This window comes from Oreochromis aureus, linkage group 20, assembly GCF_013358895.1.
Source record: "Oreochromis aureus strain Israel breed Guangdong linkage group 20, ZZ_aureus, whole genome shotgun sequence".
NCBI lineage: Eukaryota > Metazoa > Chordata > Actinopteri > Cichliformes > Cichlidae > Oreochromis > Oreochromis aureus.
In genome coordinates this window covers 6,141,147-6,162,637 of record NC_052961.1, presented here as the reverse complement: position 1 = coordinate 6,162,637, position 21,491 = coordinate 6,141,147, and the positions used below count along the sequence as shown (strand labels likewise).

At 39.1% G+C, this 21,491-nt stretch overlaps 2 protein-coding genes across 2 annotated transcripts; one reads left to right on the top strand and one right to left on the bottom strand.

Moving 5' to 3' along the window:
• The first annotated feature begins 1,699 nt into the window (after window positions 1–1,699).
• Window positions 1,700–16,708, top strand: LOC120435203 (deleted in malignant brain tumors 1 protein-like). The gene is made up of 5 exons (XM_039604298.1): window positions 1,700–1,831; window positions 13,509–13,586; window positions 14,577–15,011; window positions 15,322–15,642; window positions 16,481–16,708. Exons 1-5 carry the CDS (start codon window positions 1,792–1,794, stop codon window positions 16,666–16,668), a joined length of 1,062 nt encoding a protein of 353 aa, XP_039460232.1. The 5' UTR covers window positions 1,700–1,791; the 3' UTR covers window positions 16,669–16,708.
• On the bottom strand, window positions 14,874–18,102 carry LOC120435204. Its single transcript, XM_039604301.1, has 3 exons — window positions 17,243–18,102; window positions 16,724–17,095; window positions 14,874–15,003 (listed from the first exon to the last, which is right to left on the bottom strand). The coding sequence occupies exons 1-3, from the start codon at window positions 17,735–17,737 to the stop codon at window positions 14,968–14,970; spliced, it is 903 nt and encodes a 300-aa protein (XP_039460235.1). The 5' UTR covers window positions 17,738–18,102; the 3' UTR covers window positions 14,874–14,967.
• Between the last annotated feature and the right edge of the window lie 3,389 nt (window positions 18,103–21,491).

The following is a 21,491-nucleotide window of genomic DNA, read 5'->3' as shown; positions in this document are numbered from 1 at the left end:
AGGTGAAGCCAAAGGCAAGATATGCTTCATCATATTTTCTAGTATTTGGCTTGGCAGGAAATTGGTTTGGAAACATATCTGTTGATGCTTCATCTTCTGCTTCGTGTTTGTGTGGAAGCCCCGTCAAAAAACCTGTCCATTATGCTAGCAGTGTCCAAGCGCCCCCCACTTTGGGAACCTCTGATTTACAGTAACATGTAAAACATGGCTTATTATAAGCTTGAAACAATGGAGCAAAACATTTCTTGATACATGCTCAATCATCAAGGTAAGTAGATCCACAAAAGTTGATTCTGTTCATCTGGACGTGGCGTTTTCAGTGGGAGAAACATTTCGTCACTCATCCAAGTGACTTCATCAGTCTCAGGTGACTGCAGGTTTCCCCAATCTTATAAACAGTTAATTTCCATAATGACTAAAACTAGCACCACTGAAGGAACAATGGGCTGGGAGGTCAGTTTCTTGATCATTAATATGCAAATTCTCATGACCAATGATCAACAAACACTGTTCAAGGCTCATTGATCAAACGCCACTGATCAATGGCCATGAGTACCATTCACAGAGAGTTGGGGAATGGCTGCAATCACAGCATTGTAAGATGGTGACAGATGTACCCTTAGGCCCCCTCCTCGATTCAGAGATGGCCTTTCTCTTTTCATGTAAATGGCCTCCTTGACTCCGCGCTCAAACCAGCGTTCCTCCCTGTCCAGGATGTGTACATCCTCATCCTTGAAAGAGTGTCCACTGGCCTGTAGGTGTAAATAGACTGCAGCGTCCTAGCCTGCCGAGGTTGCTTTTCTGTGTTGTGCCATCCACTTTGCCAGAGGTTGGTTGGTTTCCCCGATGTATAAATCCTGGCAACCCTCCTGGCACTTAACAGCGTACACTATGTTACTCTGTTTGTGTCGGGAGACCCGATCCTTGGGGGGGACCAATTTTTGGCGCAGCGTGTTTTGGGGTTTAAAAGCCACAGACACGCAATGTTTCGAAAAAATGTGTCTCAACTTTTCCGATACTCCTTACACATATGGGATCACTACAGGTTTTCGCTTAGGCAGCGGTTGTCCTTCTCTCCTGTATCGGCTGGAGCTTTCTTTTGGGGCCTTCCCAGCTTTGACAAATGTCCAGCTGGGATAACCACATTTACTCAGGGCCTTCTTGATGTGATATTCTTCTGCTTCCCTGGGCACTGTGTCTGTGGGGATGGTGTTCGCTCTATGTTGTAGCCTCCTGATAACACTCAGTTAATGCTTTAGTGGTTGATGAGAGTCAAACCTTACATACTGATCCGTATGCGTAGGTTTACGGTACACATCATCTTTTAGATGTCCTCCATTACTGATGGAAATCTCACAGTCTAAGAAAGCTAACCTGCCACTTTTCATATCATTTTCATTTTCATATTTCTTTTTGTGCCTGTCTACAGCTTATATCTTTTAATCACTGCTGTTTTTGCCAGAAAATGTACAAGAAGTGTTTTCACTGTTTGATATGTTGAATCTACAGTACTGCCAGATGATAAATTAATATTTTGTAATGTAATAAAAACCCAAACAGCCTGTTTTCAGTAGAGACTAAATGAAGAAAACCAAAGAATATTTAAGTTTTGATAACTAACTTGAATAGAAAACCATGAATTCATACACAGTTATTCTTTGACTGTGCAGTTGATAAAACCCTAAGGAGAGGGAGGAGTCAGGAGGAGGGGACATAAGAACGAGAAGTGAGAAGTTCCTGGTTTGCAAGTAAAAAAGAAAAGAAGCAACATTAACCCATCAGTGGCTCAAGATGAAGGTCTATCACCTTTTGATCTGCTTCATCCTCCTGAGTGAGTAAATTCTCATCTCTAATATTTAGTGTTACTTGTCTTTCTTTTCTTTTCTTAGGAATTAATCCTTAAGCTTTGTTCATTTTTAAACACTAACTGCTTCAGTCTTTCTTCATTTTATTTGTTCAAGGTTGAAAATAGGTCAACAGTGAACCACGGCATACACCACTTCCAATGAGCATGCAGTGCATTGAAAGTACAAGATAACATAATATAAATAAATATAAACCTGTCAGAAATGAGTTTCACAACTGTTATGTGCTAGTTATGGTGTATTCATTTCATCCCTGTTTCATCCCCAGAAATTATTTTTCGGATTGCTGTTGTTTTTCCTCCAGTTCAAAAAGATAAACTCAGAATAACCTACACTGCTCAAAAAACTTTTAATTAGAGTATAGCATCAAGTTAATTAAACCTCTGGCTTATTAATCTGGTTAGTTAAGAAGCAGTGGGGTATATTAATCAGTTTAAGCTGCTTTGACTTCTCCTATCTGCTGGCGTTACATACCATGCAGGGGTCTGTCCTTTCATGATGGTTCTTCTCCTTGCTCCTCTTCTTTCTTGTGTTTCTGCTGCCTGAGGTACAGTGTTGGGGAGTAACGGAATACATGTACCGCAATTACGTATTTAAAATACAAAATATGAGTAACTGTATTCCGTTACAGTTACCATTTAGAAAGGTGGTATTCAGAATACAGTTACTTTGTTGTAATAAATGGATTACACGGCGGTCTTTTCCTGTTTCATATATTAGGCTATGCCCTCTCTATTTTTGGTAATTCCAAAACTGAGCAGTGCTGATTTTCTGAACACTGGAAAATAACTCAAAATGTTAGAAATATTCCAGTGTTAGAAAATCAGCACTGCTCTGTGTTAGTCATTGTAAATTTTGAAAACTGACTAGGTTACTTTTAAAAATACAACACTGTCAAAAGTGTTCATTTAACACTCAACAGTGTTATATTTAACACTCAACAGTGTGGACACATATAAACACTCTGTAGTGTTAATTTAACACTGGAGATTTTGCTGTGTACATTTCAATTAATCCACACCACTGGCATAAAACAACAAAGGGTTTAAATGAATGAAACAAATGAAAACTACACCTCTTTTCCCATAAAACAGATAAACAAAATAATTCACATGATCATGGTAGTGTCTTATCATAGAAAGGAATCTCTACTTTCAACATTACTGCACTATTGTCCTTGCCAGCATTTTTGTTGGCCGTACTCTTATTAGCTCTCTCTCGCTTCATATGTCTTTTTCAGACCAGTTAGATTCTAACACTGAAACAGCAAGTTTACACATGACTTCAGGTGGGCTCAGAACACTTTACAGACACGTTATACAAAACATTTGCCATGAACACAAAGCTACAAGTTTATCAGGAACTGTAAACCCAACCGGGTTGGTGCTTCTTATTATTATATGGAGTATTATACGCAGTTGCAACAGCTTGCTAGCGTTACCCAGGCATACAGCCTAGCTATAACATCCTACAGAGCCAAAGTAGCTCACATAGCGACAGTATAATACATCACATATCACAGACCCGTCTTATGTCATGAAAGTCTAAATATCACAGTGTCCAGCTGTGTATTTCTTTATGTTTTTGACCACATTACTGACCTGTAAAACAGGAGAGAAAGTGAACACAGGAGACACGCTGCTGTTCGCCTGGTCAGTCTTGCCAGAATGGAAAACTTAAGGCAGCTATGCACCCGACTCAGTTCCCAAAGCACGCTGCTGCCCCCTACTGTCCAAAGTGTTATACACTCTCCTGGCAACAGGGAACTTACATGACATTGTGGATTTAAATTACACCAATAAACCAGCAAAATAAAACATGCATAATAATCTCCATATATCACGACACTTAACTCACAATTGTGACCACATATCTGTGTGGATCACACTTGCCTAATGTCCACCCTACTGTTACTCATTTTATATTAAGATTTAAAAATTTAGTTGTCACGGCGGGGTGCGCCAGTGTGAAGATGAGGTAGACTCAAAAGCAGACACGGTGGAGACAGAAGTATTCAATTCAATTCAATTTTATTTATATAGCGCCAAATCACAACAACAGTCACCTCAAGGCGCTTTATATTGTACAGTAGATTGTACAATAATAGATACAGAGAAAAACCCAACAATCAGATGACCCCTATGAGCAAGCACTTTGGCGACAGTGGGAAGGAAAAACTCCCTTTTAACAGGAAGAAACCTCCGGCAGAACCAGGCTCAGGGAGGGGCGGCCATCTGCTGCGACCGGTTGGGGTGAGAGAAGGAAACAGGATAAAGACATGCTGTGGAGGAGAGAGAGAGATTAATAACAGATATGATTCAATGCAGAGAGGTCTATTAACACATAGTGAGTGAGAAAGGTGACTGGAAAGGAAATACTCAATCCCCCGGCAGCCTACGTCTATTGCAGCATAACTAAGGGAGGATTCAGGGTCACCTGGTCCAGCCCTAACTATATGCTTTCGCAAAAAGGAAAGTTTGAAGCCTAATCTTGAAAGTAGAGATAGTGTCTGTCTCCCAAATCCAAACTGGAAGATGGTTCCACAGAAGAGGGGCCTGAAAACTGAAGGCTCTCCCTCCCATTCTACTTTTAAATACTCTTGGAACAACAAGTAGGCCTGCAGAGCGAGAGCGAAGTGCTCTAATAGGGTGATATGGTACTACAAGGTCATTAAGATAAGATGGGGCCTGATTATTTAAGACCTTGTATGTGAGGAGCAGGATTTTGAATTCAATTCTGGATTTAACAGGAAGCCAATGAAGGGAAGCCAAAACAGGAGAGATCTGCTCTCTCTTTCTAGTCCCTGTCAGGACTCTTGCTGCAGCATGTTGGATTAACTGGAGGCTTTTCAGGGAGTTTTTAGGACATCCTGATAATAATAAATTAAAGTAGTCCAGCCTGGAAGTAATAAATGCGTGAACTAGTTTTTCAGCATCACTAAGTTTCCAAATATAAAGCGAGCCTTTATTGTGGCTGATGGCATGAGAACAACACTAGAGACACACTGAAACTGGGAAAACTAAGGAGACCAAGAACACTGTGTAAACTAAAAGACTATGACACTCTGTGAAAGAACTATGAAAAACTATGAGCACAGAGTAACTAGGAATGCTATGAAACACAGTGAAACAACGAGGGAAAACTATGAAGTCTGTGGCAAGGATAACAGACGACCTGACAAAGAACAGTTAGAGACAAAGGACTTAAATATACACATGAGATGATCAGGGAAAGTGGAGACATTGAGGAAACAGCTGACTAGGATGAACATAATAATCCACAGGAAATGTAAACCAAAACACAAAGACATGAAAACTGGACTTTCAAAATAAACAGGAAAACATGACAAGATGCAGGCTTACACAAATTTGACAACATTAACCAGGCAGGCAAGAAACATAACCAATAACACCTAATAAACAGCAAGGGGAACTTTAACACAGGAGAAGATGACACAAAGAAATTAAGAAGCAAAGGACTAACAGCAACCTAGAAATTGACTGGATGAGCTAAGCTGAAACTAGAACACAAATGAATACAAAATGACACATTAACAACCCACATACTGGGTCACATGACCCAGTACCGTGACATTAGTTGGTATTGATATGGCGAATAACCTTAAGTAATAGTAATAAATCACACTGCAGTAGTACATTTGTGTAATTGTAAAAAGCATGATAATATATGAAGTAATCCAAAGTATTCAGAATACGTTACTCTCATTGAGTAACGTAATGGAATACGTTACAAAATACATTTTGGGGCATGTAATCTGTAATCTGTAGTGGAATACATTTTAAAAGTAACCTTCCCAACACTGCTGAGGTATTCATTAAGCACAAGGTTGGTTATGGCCATCTTCCTGATATACTCATGGATATTTGTCTTATCCTGAACAGCGGTTCTGACACTCACCAGTCCTTGGCCTCCTTCCTTCCGTCTTGGGGTGAAACCCTTCATCCATGATCTAGAACCTTTCTTATCTTGATGTCAGTGGCTTCTATCTCCTCCTTTGGCCAGCTTATTATCCTAGCAGGGTATGTGATCACGGGCAGGACATAGGTATTGATTGCCCGAATCTTGTTCTTTCTATTACAGCTGACTTCTCAGGACTTGCCTGACCCTCTGCAGGTATTTGGTGGTTGCAGCTTACCTGCGGCCTCTTTGTGGTTCCCATTTTCCTGTGGAGATTCCTAGATACTTGTTGCCAATGTTACCATCTAGTAGTACAATCCCCTCAGTTCTGACTACCTTACAACTACACTTCTCCAATCCGAATTGCATTCCAATGTTGTTGCTGTGTATCCTGGTGGTGCTCTGTCTACCAGTAGCTGGTGGTGCTTTGCTCCTCTGGTATTCTTCCCAATTCCTTTATGTGTCTTTTTGAGGAATGTGCCTGTTCATCTTAGCCGCTGTGATGCGTGACAGGAGCTTCCATGTGGTTCTGAGGCAGGTTCTGGAGAACCCTTGGGGATCAAGACTGTCAGGCCTTCAGTTAGCCATTCTTGTCGGCTCTCATTGACTAGCAGCTGGTTCATTTGTACTGCCAGACGCTCATGGAGTGCAAGCAGATTCTTCAGCCAGTAATTGTGAATCATGTTGGGGCCTGGTGATGTCCAGTTCTTTATGCTGCAGAACCTTTCTTGGATGTCTACCAATGTGATGGTTACACTGTAAAATATAACTTGTTGTTTCAACTTAAAAATATGAGGTAAAGGGCTGCCTTAAAATTTTAAGTTAAGTCAAGAAATAGAGTTTGTTCTTATAACACAACCAATTGTTATCTTAATGAAAAATCACATGTTGTCTAAACTTTCATCTTAGTTTAGTTGACTGAGATTTGTTAGTCAGTTCAACTCCTTTAATTGTCATCTTTACTTGGGAAAACCCTTTCAGCTAAATTAAAATAATCTATTGTTTAAACTCTTGTCCTAGTTCAGTTGACTTGGGTTTTTTAGTCAATTCAAATACTTTAGTAGTTCTTTTAACTTAGGAATCTATTTTAGCTTAACTAACATAATCTGTTAGCTAAGTTGATTTAAGTTTATTAATTAACTGAGCTCCTTAAGGTAGCTGAGTGAACTTGTAAATCAGTTTCATTTTAATTATCAGAGTTGATTGACTGGATGTAAAGAAAAATGTGTATTAAACATCTTAAGTTTTGTTTTTTTTTTTAGCTTTCTAACATCCATTTCAGCAAAACTACCTGTTAGGTTTATCTTAGATCTCAGGTTTAAATATCTACATTCCTTTAAATTAATTTTCTGTTGTTTACAGAAAAAAAATAAAACCCACAGATTCCATTAAAGTCTATCTGATCATTTCATACAGAAAGTTTGTTTTAAGAACATGACAAGACATTTACTCATGAGCACCCAACATTCACCATTTATTGTGCCATCTTAGTCATCTGAGAAACAGAAAAATCAGTGACGTAGCTCATCAGGCTCACAATCCATCAAAACTCAAAGGCTGCTCCCTGTGAAACAATAAATTTGAACTTGGTCTTGAGCCCAGTTTGGGTGAAGATTAAATTCTGACCAATACTCTAGGAGCAGTAGTGATTCTTGTGAAGTAACAACATAAAGTCTGCATTAATGTAATGTAACACACACTTGCTATTTTAGAAAAGTTATTCTTTACATTTACAAAATGTTCAAACTTCATTGTGCTCAGTCACACCTGTTAGCATAAAACTTGAAATATTAAAATAGTACAAAACCTTTGATAAGTGACAGTAAAGATCAGTTTATAACAACTAAGACATCAAACTCTTGTATTTGTCTTCGTTTACAATTGCAACAAATTCCACAGAACCAATATCTCTGAAAATGAGTGCATGCTTCTGAAACATTTGATAATATGAATATTTCAGAAACATCAGTTTGAGTCTGCTCAATTGCAAAACAAAGGAAAAACTACTGACTTGCATGAGATAAGCATCTGCAGAGTCCACCATTATATTGTTGTTCACATAAGTTTCTTAAACCATGAACAAATGAGTAATTGTCTAATCTGGAATGTAAAGTGTAGTCATTTAGTGACATACAAAAGTGAGAATGAGAACTTGCAAGAATAAAAAGCAAACAGTAAAAATAAAACTGTCCTTAACACTAAAGCAATTATATGCTGTGAGCATACAATTACAGTTCTGCATGGCTTTCTGCAAGAGTCTGTTTCTTAAACCATGCACTAGTGAGATGCACTGCCTTCCACCAATGTTCATTAGGATGTTCTGAATGACTTCAAAGATGTCCTTAAGTTCCTTTGGATAGTCTATGTTGAGGGCAAAAGAAGGCCCATCAGCATGGAAATGGCACTTGAGACATCCCTCAGATTAGACAGGATTACTGCCGCCTCAAGGACAACCAACACATCGATGATGTCTTCTTCTTTCACCATCGCAATGCCAACTTTCATCCTCTTAGAAAATGTGTCTTCAACACCTGTTGGCTATAAAAGGGTTCAAAGACAAAAAAAAAAAAAAAAAAATTACACAATTACAATTACACAATATCCCTTGTGCTTAAGAATTCATGTCTTTCCAAAGAAGAGCCATACTGATGCTTTGGATGATGGTGATTGGCTTTGGGTAACACTTATTAGTTGTTAAAGTTTTTTCAGAATGAGATATGCACCCCATGTTACAAATCCATTTCTTGCTTTAAACAAAGACCATGTTCATAAATAACTGAGCATGTCTTCAATTGCAGAATTCAAACAAAATTTTCAATTTAAATGGTAAATGGCCTGTATTTGTATAGCGCTTTACTAGTCCTCTAAGGACTCCAAAGTGCTTTACACATTCAGTCATTCACACACATGGGTGGATGACTGAATCGTGACTCAAGAGTTGACAGTTCGTCTTATAATTGGAAGGTTGCGGTTCGAGCCCCAGCTCCGACAGTTTCAGTCGTTGTGTCCTTGGGCAAGACACTTCACCTGTTGCCTACTGGTGGTGGCCAGAGGGCCCGGTGGTGCCAGTGTCCGGCAGCCTCGCCTCTGTCAGTGAGCCCCAGGGCGGCTGTGGCTACAATGTAGCTTGCCATCACCAGTGTGTGAATTTAAATCTAGTTATGCTAAATATTGGCTGTGCTCTAAACCAAATCTGGCTGAGAATACATGAAATGTGCAAACTGAAGCTACACTACAGGATCAGATTGTGGCTCCATAGACAATGCTTCTTTAATCAGTTTATTGATTAAAGTTTATTTTTCCCCTATATTAACAGCATGAAAAAGAGCATATAGACATGGCTGAACAGGTTGCATAATTGGCACTGAATATCAACATCCACCTTTACCCAGCTGCCCAATGACTCTCGGCCAGTAACCTTTAATTGCTTACCCAGTCTACACAGTCTCTTTTCCAGGGTCCAGGACATTTCACCAAAGTATTGCCCCCACAGCTGTAGCAGCCACTGCAGCCCCTTAAATATCCTAATATCTCTGCCATTACAATATACAATGTGAGAAATCAAACATAAAGCTGAAGTGAACAGTACAGCAGCGAAATGTCAAAGACCCTGGTGAAGACATGAATAAACACAAGACACTAATAATATCAATGCTAGCTTGCCAGTTAGTTTCTCTGAAACCCAGACCAAATCCAGTGTCAAAGATCTTGTAATAATACATTTGGTGAGGAAAAAGTACACATGTTATCATGTGGCATCTGTTGTTTCATAGATGCCACATGTTTCATTTAAAATCCATTGTGGTGCTGTCATTATTAAATTTACTAAAAGAAACAATGCTAACCTTCACAGTCTTGAAAGTGTGTGAGGGATCTTCCTTTAGAAAATGAGGTCCTCTGTGCTCTTCCTTTGTGTAGGGCTCTGGTCAAAGAAGTCAAAAAGAAAACAAAAACACTTTTTAAACAGTGTTTATGAAGCATGTAGACAGCTCCAAATTCACAGCTTTTTGATACATAATTCCATCAATATATGATTATCATTGGAGATTTTGAATCAGGCTTATCAGGACATTCAAGTAGAATATGATATCCAACCTACCACCAATATACACAGATTCTGTAAAAGTTACCACACTAAATGTCCAGTTGTGAAATATGATGACAGACTTTACTTATCAGCTTTCTTTCAATGAGTTCATCAGTTGAACTGGATAACCTAAAACTTAAACAAAGGATTAGATTTCGCAGTTGAACACTTACATCATCACCGAAGCATCTTATGAGCCTAGTTAGCCCTCCTATGCCGCTCTTGATTTTGTACAGCTCCACGAACCTCTCCATAATGGTCAAGCACAGCAAAAAGGAACCCTTTCAGGTCAACAGATGTAAGACGGGCAAATTCTGCTTTAACCTGAGCAACAGAGGAAGAGGGGTGGAGAGTACAGGCAGAATAAAAAAAAAGATTCTTTGAGACCCAAATTTAAGCAAACAGTCATCTGAGGCCCATTAGAGAAAACAAACACACAAAAGCAAACAAACAAAAAGATGCACTTTACCTGCCGTTCAGCAAACAAGGAAGTTCAGAGAACAATAAGCTCTGTCTTGAAATCTTTTAAAGTAGAATGATTGTGAAAATGACTTATGTGATGTAAAACTTTAGTAAACGTGCGATTAAAAGAACACTGAGTATAAGGACAAGTAACAGTTTCCTTATTCCTCAGATGTTTACCTTGATGAGCAATACTGTTTTAGTCCAACTGCCTCATTAAAGTTACACAACAGGCTTTTTACATTAAAGCCAGCAAGTCCATTACATACTCCCTTTTAGATCTGAAATACTGTGCACATTCTGTGTATATGTAGTGGACAGCAATTTACCCAAAAGAGCGCAAAGTTTGCAAGTCCACCTCATTTAAATGACAAAGACAGATGTGATCATCTAGACCTGTGAAAATAAATTAATGACAAACTTGCAGTTATGGATGTTATTACAACCACAAGAACCTAAACAGTCTGCTCCATTGCTTTTGTTAATGAATCACTTGTTGGTAACACGTCTGAATATTTAGTTTATGCACCTGCATGTGATCATCAATAGTGCCATATTACTTCTTAAGAAGTACCCTGACACTACAATCTTTATATCATTTGTTCTACAGAGCTATTAAATTACAATATAATCTGTGGTGTTTCCAGTATGACAAAATGCACAAATTGTAACTTACCATTTGACTCCACTGACAAAAATAAATCCCCAGCATCAAGTTTGGCTTCACAGACCTAAAATAAGTAAAATAAAAATATATGTTATAATTATATTGTTTTCGCCATTTATTCATGTTTGCTAATTTTCTGACATATAAACAATGTTAGTTTTGTTACAATACAGAGAATGCAGTTTAATTAAAAGGTAAATTATGCACAAAAAAAAAAACTCCTGCAGTATACCATGCCAAAAATCAGTGTCTCTGATGCCAATTATTTTATCACTACAGCTCTTTTAGTATGGAAACTCACACAATCTAGTCATACTGATCACAAGAGTTCAAAAAAGTCAAAATAGTGAGCTGTTGTTAAGCATAAAGCATTTCAGGGTAACAAATAACTGCACAATAGAATTAAAGCAAAAAATAAACACACTGGAGGACTATCTGATAAAACTAATATAATGCTGGTTTGAAGACCATATTTTGTCTCAGTCCTCAGTGCACTCTTGCAGCTTAGCATGCAGCAGTTAATAACAACTTAAGTGATTACATAGGGGTAAACAGATGACAACAAGCATCGGAGTCCTGCCAAAAGTTCTTTTGAACCCAGTCAGTTATTGGAAATATTGCCAAAATGAACTTCCACCAAAATACAACAGCCTGTGAACTTGAAAGAAATTTACAAGTACAGAGACAATATGAAATAAGCTTTATTAATTAGCTGAGTTAGCTTGCTAATATCGCAACAGTGGTTGAGTGCACAACCTTAAAGCTAGCGGCACAATACTTGTGATTTGGTCAGTGCCACATTAAACCCATAAAAAAGGCCATATGTCAGTTTATTAGGTCAAGTTTGTTCATGACACACAAGCTGGACCTTGTCGGCTAAAGTTACATTAGCTAAAGCAAAACACACATCATGCCATAAATTCAAAACATGTTCCAACTTTTGTAGCTCTCTTTCCTTATAGTTATAACCAATGTTACTCACCTTGAAAGCATATTCCAAAGAAGACGATTAGAAAACGTCCAAGTAAAGTGAGCATGTCGTTAACCGCCAATTCCCCATGATGCACCTCGGTAGCAGTCACGTGAGGCAGTTTTGAATCCTGCTGTGTTCAACTTACCCACATTGTCAAGTTCACATAAGTTGCTGATTTAGCTGGACATGAGTTTTCAAGTTAGCTTTTTTTGGTGTAATTGGGACGTTTTTAACTTGTAATTCTATGTTATAACAACAACTTCAGTCATCTATCGTCAAACTGATATAGAATAATATGTTGAAATAACAAACATCTAGAATTACATTTTACAGTGTACTGGACCATGCTCGGGTCCAGTAACAGCAGTGCTCATGAGCATTGCAGTTATGTGTTGAGCACTTATCACATACGCTCTTCCAGTATTGCTATGTCTCCAGCCTTGGTGGTGTTGTTCTCATATTCCCATGCCACTACGACTACACCTTGGATGTTCTGTGGAGAACAACTGGTTTATTCTCCTGCCTTCTATTTTTCTGGTATACCTCTTTGCTCGGCAGTTTCACAGCTTCTTGTACTTCTTAGGCACCTTCTTCATTGCACCTTTCTGTAGTCTAGTCTCATTCTCCATATAGGGTACTGCTCCTTGTGGCTGATCACTCACTGATCACTGCTGCTATGGTCAGCTGGTTAGTCTTGGTAATCATCGCAGTGCTGCATTCACATCATCTAGTAGATCCTCAGAGGGCACTTTACATAATCTTATTAATTGGCTACGGAGGTTGCAGGTTTTAAGCTTCGTCATGATGCCATCTTTCAGGTCAGTTATTCTCTCACTCAACGCTCCATCTTCCATTGCACTTGGGCGTTTCGTATCCAATCTTGGTGGGGTTGATGATGATATCACCTCTCTGACCTGCCATCCTGGCGCCCCCTTGCCGTAGCATTTGTGTTGTACCTCATCAATCTCTAGCCGTGACAGCAGTTCCTGCTTCCAAATTTTGGAACACAGAGCTACTAGTTGTTTCGCCGTCAATCCTGATACTGGATATCGAAGATTCCAATTGGCTCCTTATCCTATTCATGTAGCCCCTTCCCTGGGGTGATCAGGTGTCAGGCCTAAGAACGCATACTGGATACAGTAACCCATGACTCCCATTCCAAAACTGCAACACAACAAAAATAAATAAATAATTATCCAAGTTCACATGCTGAAACAATTTTAAAAGCCTGATTTAACAAAAGTACAAAAAGCTGAAGATGTCATCACAAACAAGCTCAAATTCTAATTTCTTCTTCACAGCCTTTTAACATAATCTTTATCAGTAGATCGTTTGTGTAGGGAAGGATAACAAAGTTTTGATTTTTGCAAATTCAAATAATTAAGTGAAAATATAGCAAGTTTAACTACTAATTTTAAAACTTTATCACAATAAAATAAAGTAAATAATCTGTGTTCAATTAAATTATAAATATTATATTTTACTGTAGTATTTAACAGGACAATAGTAACTACTGATTGCTTATCTTTTTAACAGATCTTCAGAATGGAATCACTTGTCTTGCCAATCCAGAAACTCCCAACTATACAGAAATGGAAGGACGAAACACCACAGGTGGATGTTGGGCTGTAGCACAGAACTCAGGGCCCTATATACAAGCATTCTCTGAGTGCCCATTCCTTTCTTTATTGATATCTTTCTTCTGTTTTTTTGTTATTTTGGAAACAAATAATTGAGCTGACAACTGTACACAACAAACTGTAGCAGTCATTCAGGTAGCCAGTATTGAACGGTTCATATATCACATTTAATTTATAAGGGGAGAATGAGGAAAATTCACTTCTTCTTGTTTTATTATTATTATTATTATTATTATTATTATTAGTATTATATTTTGGCTGAATTTTAGCCATTTTGTGGTACTTTACTTTTACAGATTTCTACTTGAGATTTTATAAGCTCAAAATGATCTGTGGTCAGTTCAACACCTTGGAAATTTTAAATTGTTCATCTTATGATTTTTTTTTGCCAGAAAACCTTGGAATCTATGTTGTTAAATCTGTCCCAGGCTTCACACACTCACAGTCTTGTACTCTAAATTGCCACCAATGCACCATCATAATGTGAAAGTGCGTGATAGTCAGAAATGTGCTTAAAGCAAAGAATAAAAGTGAGATGTATAAACTCATACAGGTGTGGATCCCATGCTCCAGTAACTTGCAAAATGTGCAGTCCTTGGAAAGGCAATTGCTGCAATTGCTATTTTGGTGATATTCAGTGTGTAATTTGATAATCCATACAACCAATATCATGCTTGCAAGAGGCAAAGCATGACATAAACACTGTGGACCAGCGTGTCTATTACTGAGGAATACTGGTCAAACCTGCTACGGAAACTATTGCATCTACAACCTTATGTAGCCTGTCATATGAAAGCATGCATACTGTGTTGGAACTGCAACACTTTTCATGTGGGTGCACTGAAGCAAATCACTTATTTTTGTTATGTTGTTCTTAAAATAAACTGTCTATAAAAAAATATGGTTTAAGCATCATTGCTGCACTACTATTATTTATTTGTATTTCTTTTTCAATGTCAAACAGAAGTGAACTCAACAGATCTGGGCTTTGGCTTATCCACACCTACTTCAAGACCGCAGACCTCTCCATCCGTTCCGGTTAATGTCACTGGTACAACAGCAGTGGACAACAGCACAGGAGTTGAGGGGGAGGTCCGCCTGGTAAACAACAGTTACGGCTCCTGCTCTGGCAGGGTGGAGATCTTCCACAGAGGCCAGTGGGGGACAGTGTGTGATGATTCTTGGGGCCTGGAGGATGCTCAGGTGGTATGTAGGCAACTGGGCTGTGGTAGGGTCCTCTCCATACCAACTAATACACAATTTGGTGCAGGCAGAGGGCCCATCTGGATGGATGATGTGGCATGCACAGGCTGGGAATCCAACCTGTTCGAGTGTCGCCACTCAGGGTTTGGATCTCACAACTGCGGCCACAGTGAAGATGCTGCTGTCATCTGTGAAGGTAAATTTGAGAAGGTGGGTGGACTCAAGTTTCTACCTATTTGACTTTTGTCCCTGATAACATTTTTAGTGAGAGGTTTTCAGTGACCAACTATCACACATTTATATTCACTTTACACTAAAATATTTTACCTACAGGCTCTTTGACATTGAATGCTTCAGTTTTGTTAAATATTTAAAGTTGAAGGAAAGTGGAGTTTGAATTGGGTAATTTGCAATGTTAATCTACCTGTTTATAGGGGCTAATTCCAAAATTATTATTGTTTTCTTGCATTTCTTTAGTTTTTTGTATGTATTCCCCTTTATCACAGAATCTCAAGGGAATGTCCGCTTGGTTAATGGAGGACATGGCTCCTGCTCTGGCAGGGTGGAGATCTTCCACAGAGGCCAGTGGGGGACAGTGTGTGATGATTCTTGGGGCCTGGAGGATGCTCAGGTGGTATGTAGGCAACTGGGCTGTGGTAGGGTCCTCTCTGCACCAACTAATGCAAAATTTGGAGCGGGCAGAGGATCCATCTGGATGGACCAGGTGACATGCACAGGCTGGGAATCCAACCTGTTTGAGTGTCGCCACTCAGGGTTTGGATCTCACGACTGCAGCCACAGTGAAGATGCTGGTGTCATATGTGAAGGTAAATTTGAGAAGGTGGAGACACTGAGGTCCCATTTTTTTACTCTGTGTCTATGCTGCAAAGTTTAATATACAATAATAGAAATATTATATGTTTTATTTACATTAAAGTCTGCCCACATGTGTTGTTATATTAAATATTTTTTCTCATTAAACATCAATATTTATCAATTGTTAGAGCGCCAATTAGATGTAAGAGAACATATTATGTTATATACTTTAGCATACTCCTGCTCAGAAGCTGACTACATCCATCTCAAATATGGTCAGAAAAATGACCTTGATTTCCTCTGAATGCAAAAATTGTCGGTTTTCATATAATGATGCCCTCTGGTGGCCGACAAGTCACCACGAAACATGAAGTAATTGTTAAGGGAGGAGGAAAACTTTAATATTCTTAAAACTTGGTTGAAACTTCCATGATTCTGTTGAAATATTTCATTAAAACAACCCAATCTCTGCATTTTAGTTACAGTCAAGTAGCACTCCAAGTTGATAATATACTGATGTTTCCATTATTGCCCATTGCAATAACAAATTCCTGCTAAACATTAAATAAGATAAGATAATCTTTCATTCATTTCATCTACAGACTTTTTATTTGAGATTTGCTGGTAGAGTTTCTCTGTGGCAGTACGTCAAATGTCTTTGTGTGTCAATAGCACATAAAGCTGTTAAAACTCAAATGTGTGATGTCAAATTTGTCTCAATATTGTTAAATTTCAAATATGAAGACAAGCTAACAAATTAATTTTTTAAATCTTGTTATCAAATTCTTTATCGCAAAATTCCATTAGCACAACTGCACTATTATCATTTTCTTTGTTAATTGTAAACAGACCCTGGATTTCCTTATTCCACACCTGCTTCAAGAACACAGACCTCTCCAGCTTTTCAGGTTAATGTCACTGGTTCAACAGCAGTGGACAACAGCACAGGAGTTGAGGGGGAGGTCCGCCTGGTAAACAACAGTTACGGTTCCTGCTCTGGCAGGGTGGAGATCTTCCACCCTGCCAGAAGAAGCTAATAACTCAGACAGACAGCAGTAACATTCTGCATGTAAATAACACAAAGCTCTTTACCTCGTGATGTGCTGATCTCGTCCCTTGTTGAGCAGGTTCCCCTGTTTTTGTGCTCTCCTTGCTGATGTCCTCGTTTCTTGCTGCCATCTTTTGTTGTTTTGCTTTATTGATCATTTCCTGAGCAACGTTAAAACAGCCGTCCCAGTCGTTCTTTTTTATTTTGGTCATTATTTGTTTAGTTAAATTCTCTTTTGCTGCTTTCCTCAAAAGCACATCCAGAGCTTTTTTCTCTTCTTCCAAAATTAATCTGTAATATAATGTTTTCCTGCTGCAACAGCTGAACTTTTTTTCACAGCATTTTCTCCATCCACATCCGCATGACGTTAAAAAAGCTGCAACAATTACAGCCAGGAGCAAAGAGTAACCAATAATCTGAAAAAAAGAAGCAGCAAATATGGTAATATGTATCCAGTACATACACAGTAATGTTGTAGTATTGATGTGCATTTACTGTAAAGATCATAGTAATTTAAAGGGTTAGTGCAATCGGACCTACTGTGCAAGAACCAAAAAACTCACCTGTGACGTGTTTTTTAGATCAGTGATTTCAGCAACTTCTTCAGATGTGAGGTTTTCTTCTGTTTTGCAGGGTAACATTTTCTTTACTTCATCAATCTTACAGCAAACATACCAGTCTCCATCAATGAACACAGTTACAACCCACAGCAGACCAATTAAAGAAGCTTTGATAGTGCGCTTGATTACAATGCATAAAAAAGTAGCACCGTTTTTTGTTGTTCTCCGAAATGTCTTGTCGATGAAGAGCATAATAAAAAACACTAAAACAAATGGCAGAGCCATGTATTCATTGCATTGTTTCGTTTGGTCTTTGCAAGTGCATGGCATGTCCCTATGAAGCAAAACAATGTAAGTAAAAATCCCGATCACTGTGGCATAAGTGCCAAGTTCTTGACAACGAAAATGACTCAGGAGATCCATCTCGAGTGTTTTGGTGTCATCTGCTGAGAGCTGCAGCCTCTGTCCTTTAAAATGATACCACACAGGAAAACACATATTTCCTGTTTTTTGTAGGACAACTTCTGTTGAGGTGGTTATATTTTTTAAATTCAGCTTCTGTATCTCTCTCTCTATATAAACACTGCTTAAAAAAAAAGTTCACACTTGAACAATTTTAACTTTGTTTAATTTTGTCTTTGAATCTGAATCCAGCACTCAAAGGTTCGATGATTTTCGTTTCCACTAACCTAATTTTGTTCTTAAGAAATTACACAACATATGTGCAGAAAGATTTTCAACTTGATTTCATTCTTCAGGATCCCGTGTGTGATTTAAGGTTTCCTGTATTGAGTGTGTGAGTCTGCGCACCAAATTTGAGTTCTTGTATCTTATTGGTGTTTTTGAATGTGGCTCATTAACATTTATAATGCATTTACCGCTGAGACAGATCCTGCTCATGTTAGCAAAAGTTATTTTAATATAAATATTAATTACAATTAAATGCTGAGTCATTTACATTTACTTTGCAAGCTTCACTGCAATTTGTCACGTTACTGTCACAGAGTGGAGAGATGATTTATTATTAATTCTAAAGATTAAGTTTAGTTCTTCTTTTTTTTTTTTTAAAGTTATGGCTTTACAGTAACACAGTGTGTTTGATCCAGTAAATGAAACAAGTTCCCTTCTACTCTTCACTACATGTCAGAGGTAGCAATAACTGAAACATTTTATTTATTGATTTGTTTGAGCCATTTTAAAACTTATTGCACAAGACAGATATATAAACAGGAAGCAACAATCGCAGGAAAAAAATGTATCTACAGATAAGAACTTGTTGCCTCACAAACCTCCAGATAAGGAACAGTTACCATTTGTGTCAGGAAATGAAAATCGAATGTAGAAATTATCGCAATCAAAATGGTTGCGATAATGGGTGTGACAGCATATAACTCTCCTTACTATATTGGAATTCACTGTATTGCGTTTGTGGCCATTTGCTCAGGTATTTGATTACACAAAGAAAAGTATTATGAGTATACAGCCTATACCAATGTGCTTCCATGCAGTCCTCCATGAAACAAATGGAGAGTGAAAAGTGGTGAGTGAGTCCCTATAGCAGCGTAACTGAGGGCTGGTTCAGGATCACCTGATCCAGTCCTAACTATAAACTTTTTAAAAAAGGAAAGTATGAACCTCAATCTTAAAAAGGGCATCTGTCTGTCACCTCTCTAGGGACATCTCAGGCCCTCCAAGGTATGGAGGCCTATCTCCCCCCACCACTCCCCCTGCCAGTGGCAGACGCCCTCAGACATCGGTGCATTGGTGGTTCTTTGTGTCCGGGGATGGGCGTCCAGGTACGCACCGGCTCACTCCTGGTGGCTGCTTGTCGGGGCCTGGAGCCTGGAGCTCGCTCAGGCCCCTTCGGGTGGTGGGGTGCCCTCGGCCTCTTGGCCTGGGGCTCGGTCACTCTGGCACAGCTGGCTGCCGGCGGAGCTCACGGGCACGTCACTGCAACCCTCCCTGGCTTCTGCTCCGCGGCTGCTGAGTGTCCCCTCATCTGGGGCTCTCCTCAGCTCTTTCCGGGATAGTGGCACGGTTGCCCCTCTGTTGGTCTTCCTTGGTCTCTTGTGCTCCGGGGGTCTCTGGATGTCCGGAGCCTGGATCTCCTCCATACCTGCTTCATGCCCTGGAGGACGGGGCTGTGGCCCCCCACACCCTCTAGCAGATCATTACATGAAGGAACCTTTTAAATACAAGCGCGCTCATGCTCACAGGTGTACAAACAGGTGCTCACAGACACAAACTACACCCTTTTTGGCTCCTACCTCAAAGCACACTGTGTGCTGTAAATCTTACGTGCTGCACAATAATATTCAATATTTAGTATTTACTGTTATATTCACATAGATTATCGCGATGATGTTGTTTATTATATTGCTCTCTTTTTTTGCTTGTTTTCTCTTTTTTCTTTCTGAACAGGTGATCCAGGTGATTGATATATGTATTTTTTGTCTGTTTGTTTTGTTTGTTTTTGTTTTTTGCCCTTTATCACCGTTCCTCTTCCCCGCTGACTTTCTTTCACTACCTGTCTTTCTTTCTCCCTTTTCTTTCCCCCAGTCATGTCTGTCCCGTGTGTAGCAAGCGAAAATAAAATAAAATAAACAATAAAAGGTGAATCAAATGGACCAATACGACAAGGCCGGGATGGTCCATTTGGTAAAGTAAATCCGTTGGGCATCTTTCTTTGCCTTTAGACAATAATTCTGATGGCAAAAGAGCCAAACGGGACAGGCGGAAAAAAAAAAAAAAAAAAAAAAAAGGGCGTCTGTCTCCTGAATCCAAACTGGAAGCTGGTTCCACAGAAGAGGGCCTGAAAGCTGAATGCTCTTCCTCCCATTCTACTTTTAATTACTCTAGGAACAACAAGTAGGTCTGCAGTCTGGGGGAGGAGTGTTTCACCCATAAAGACAACAGACAAGAACTCTAATCAGCATCCAAGGAGAAAAGAGTTCAGATATGATGGGGCCCAATCATTCGGAACTTATGTAAGGAGAAAGGTTTTAAATTCAATTCTGGATTAATCAAGGAGCAAATGAAGCAAAGCTAATATGGGATGAATATGATGTATCTTTGTATTCCATGTTAGCACTCTCACTGCAGCATTTCAAATCAACTGATCCAGGCTTTTCAGGTAGCGTTTACATAAAAAGAACCAGCTTGATAATAAGAAATTACAATAGTACAGCAAAAGTAGTACACTAGTAGAGCCCCAAATATTTTTTTCCTCTAATCTGCATCCCTCAATCTTCATACAGATACTGATACTTAACATATTGTGCAACATGCTTCATAATCTGAAAGTGGTTGCACAATATTTTCAAAACAGTACATTAAATGTGTTTCGCAAAGTGGCAAAAAAATATTTAACCTCTTTAACTCTAAGTACATGTTAGAATTCTTCTATAATAGTGCAAAATCTTTATCAAAATATAACATACCCAGACTCATTATCATTCATGATAAGTAATTATTAATTAATTCACTTTAAAGATGGAGTTGATTGCTTAATTATTCATATACTGTATGTATCTACATAATAAAAAGAAAGTATTCAAATACAAAGGTATGGAATACAATATCATCACCCCAAAAATGTGGAGTAGAAGTAGAAAGCACTATACCACAGACATGTTTAAAGAACAGCTATCAATCCATGTGTTTTGTCAAAGGGCCTGAGGGCCAGTACGTGTGAGTGGACCCAAAAGCAGAGACAATCGAGACAGCGATATGTTTTAACAAGCTGTACTGAGTGCACAGGGATTGGAGATAGCAGAACATACTCTGTGCCAGGAAATCACCGAAATGGAGGGAGAGTGAGATTAGATGTGAAGTGGGGAAGGGGCTATACTGGGGAAAGGTGAATACTGAATCTGTGGCCTGGGGAGGGTAGCCCGGTGAGCATCAAGTGGTGAGAGATCGAGTGAGGTTCCAACCTTTTCTTTCCAGAACTTGTTCAGAAACTTGAGCTGCAGGTGAGTGAGGTGGTGTCATGGCAGAGAAACACGAGGTAGCTGACAAATGGCAGAGAAATGATGGCAGCGCGGGTCTTTATATACAGCCTCTTGGACTGCCGTTGATGGATGCCAGGTGATTAGCAACAGGTGGGGAACCAAGGCTCCGCCCAGAAGCAGGACACAGGTAAACACAAGCAGGCAGTGGAAAAACACCAGGCACTCACCCACTTCGTGACATTCTTTATACTGTGACAACCCACTCCAATTGACTTCTTTTTGGCCTGTTTGTGTAGCAG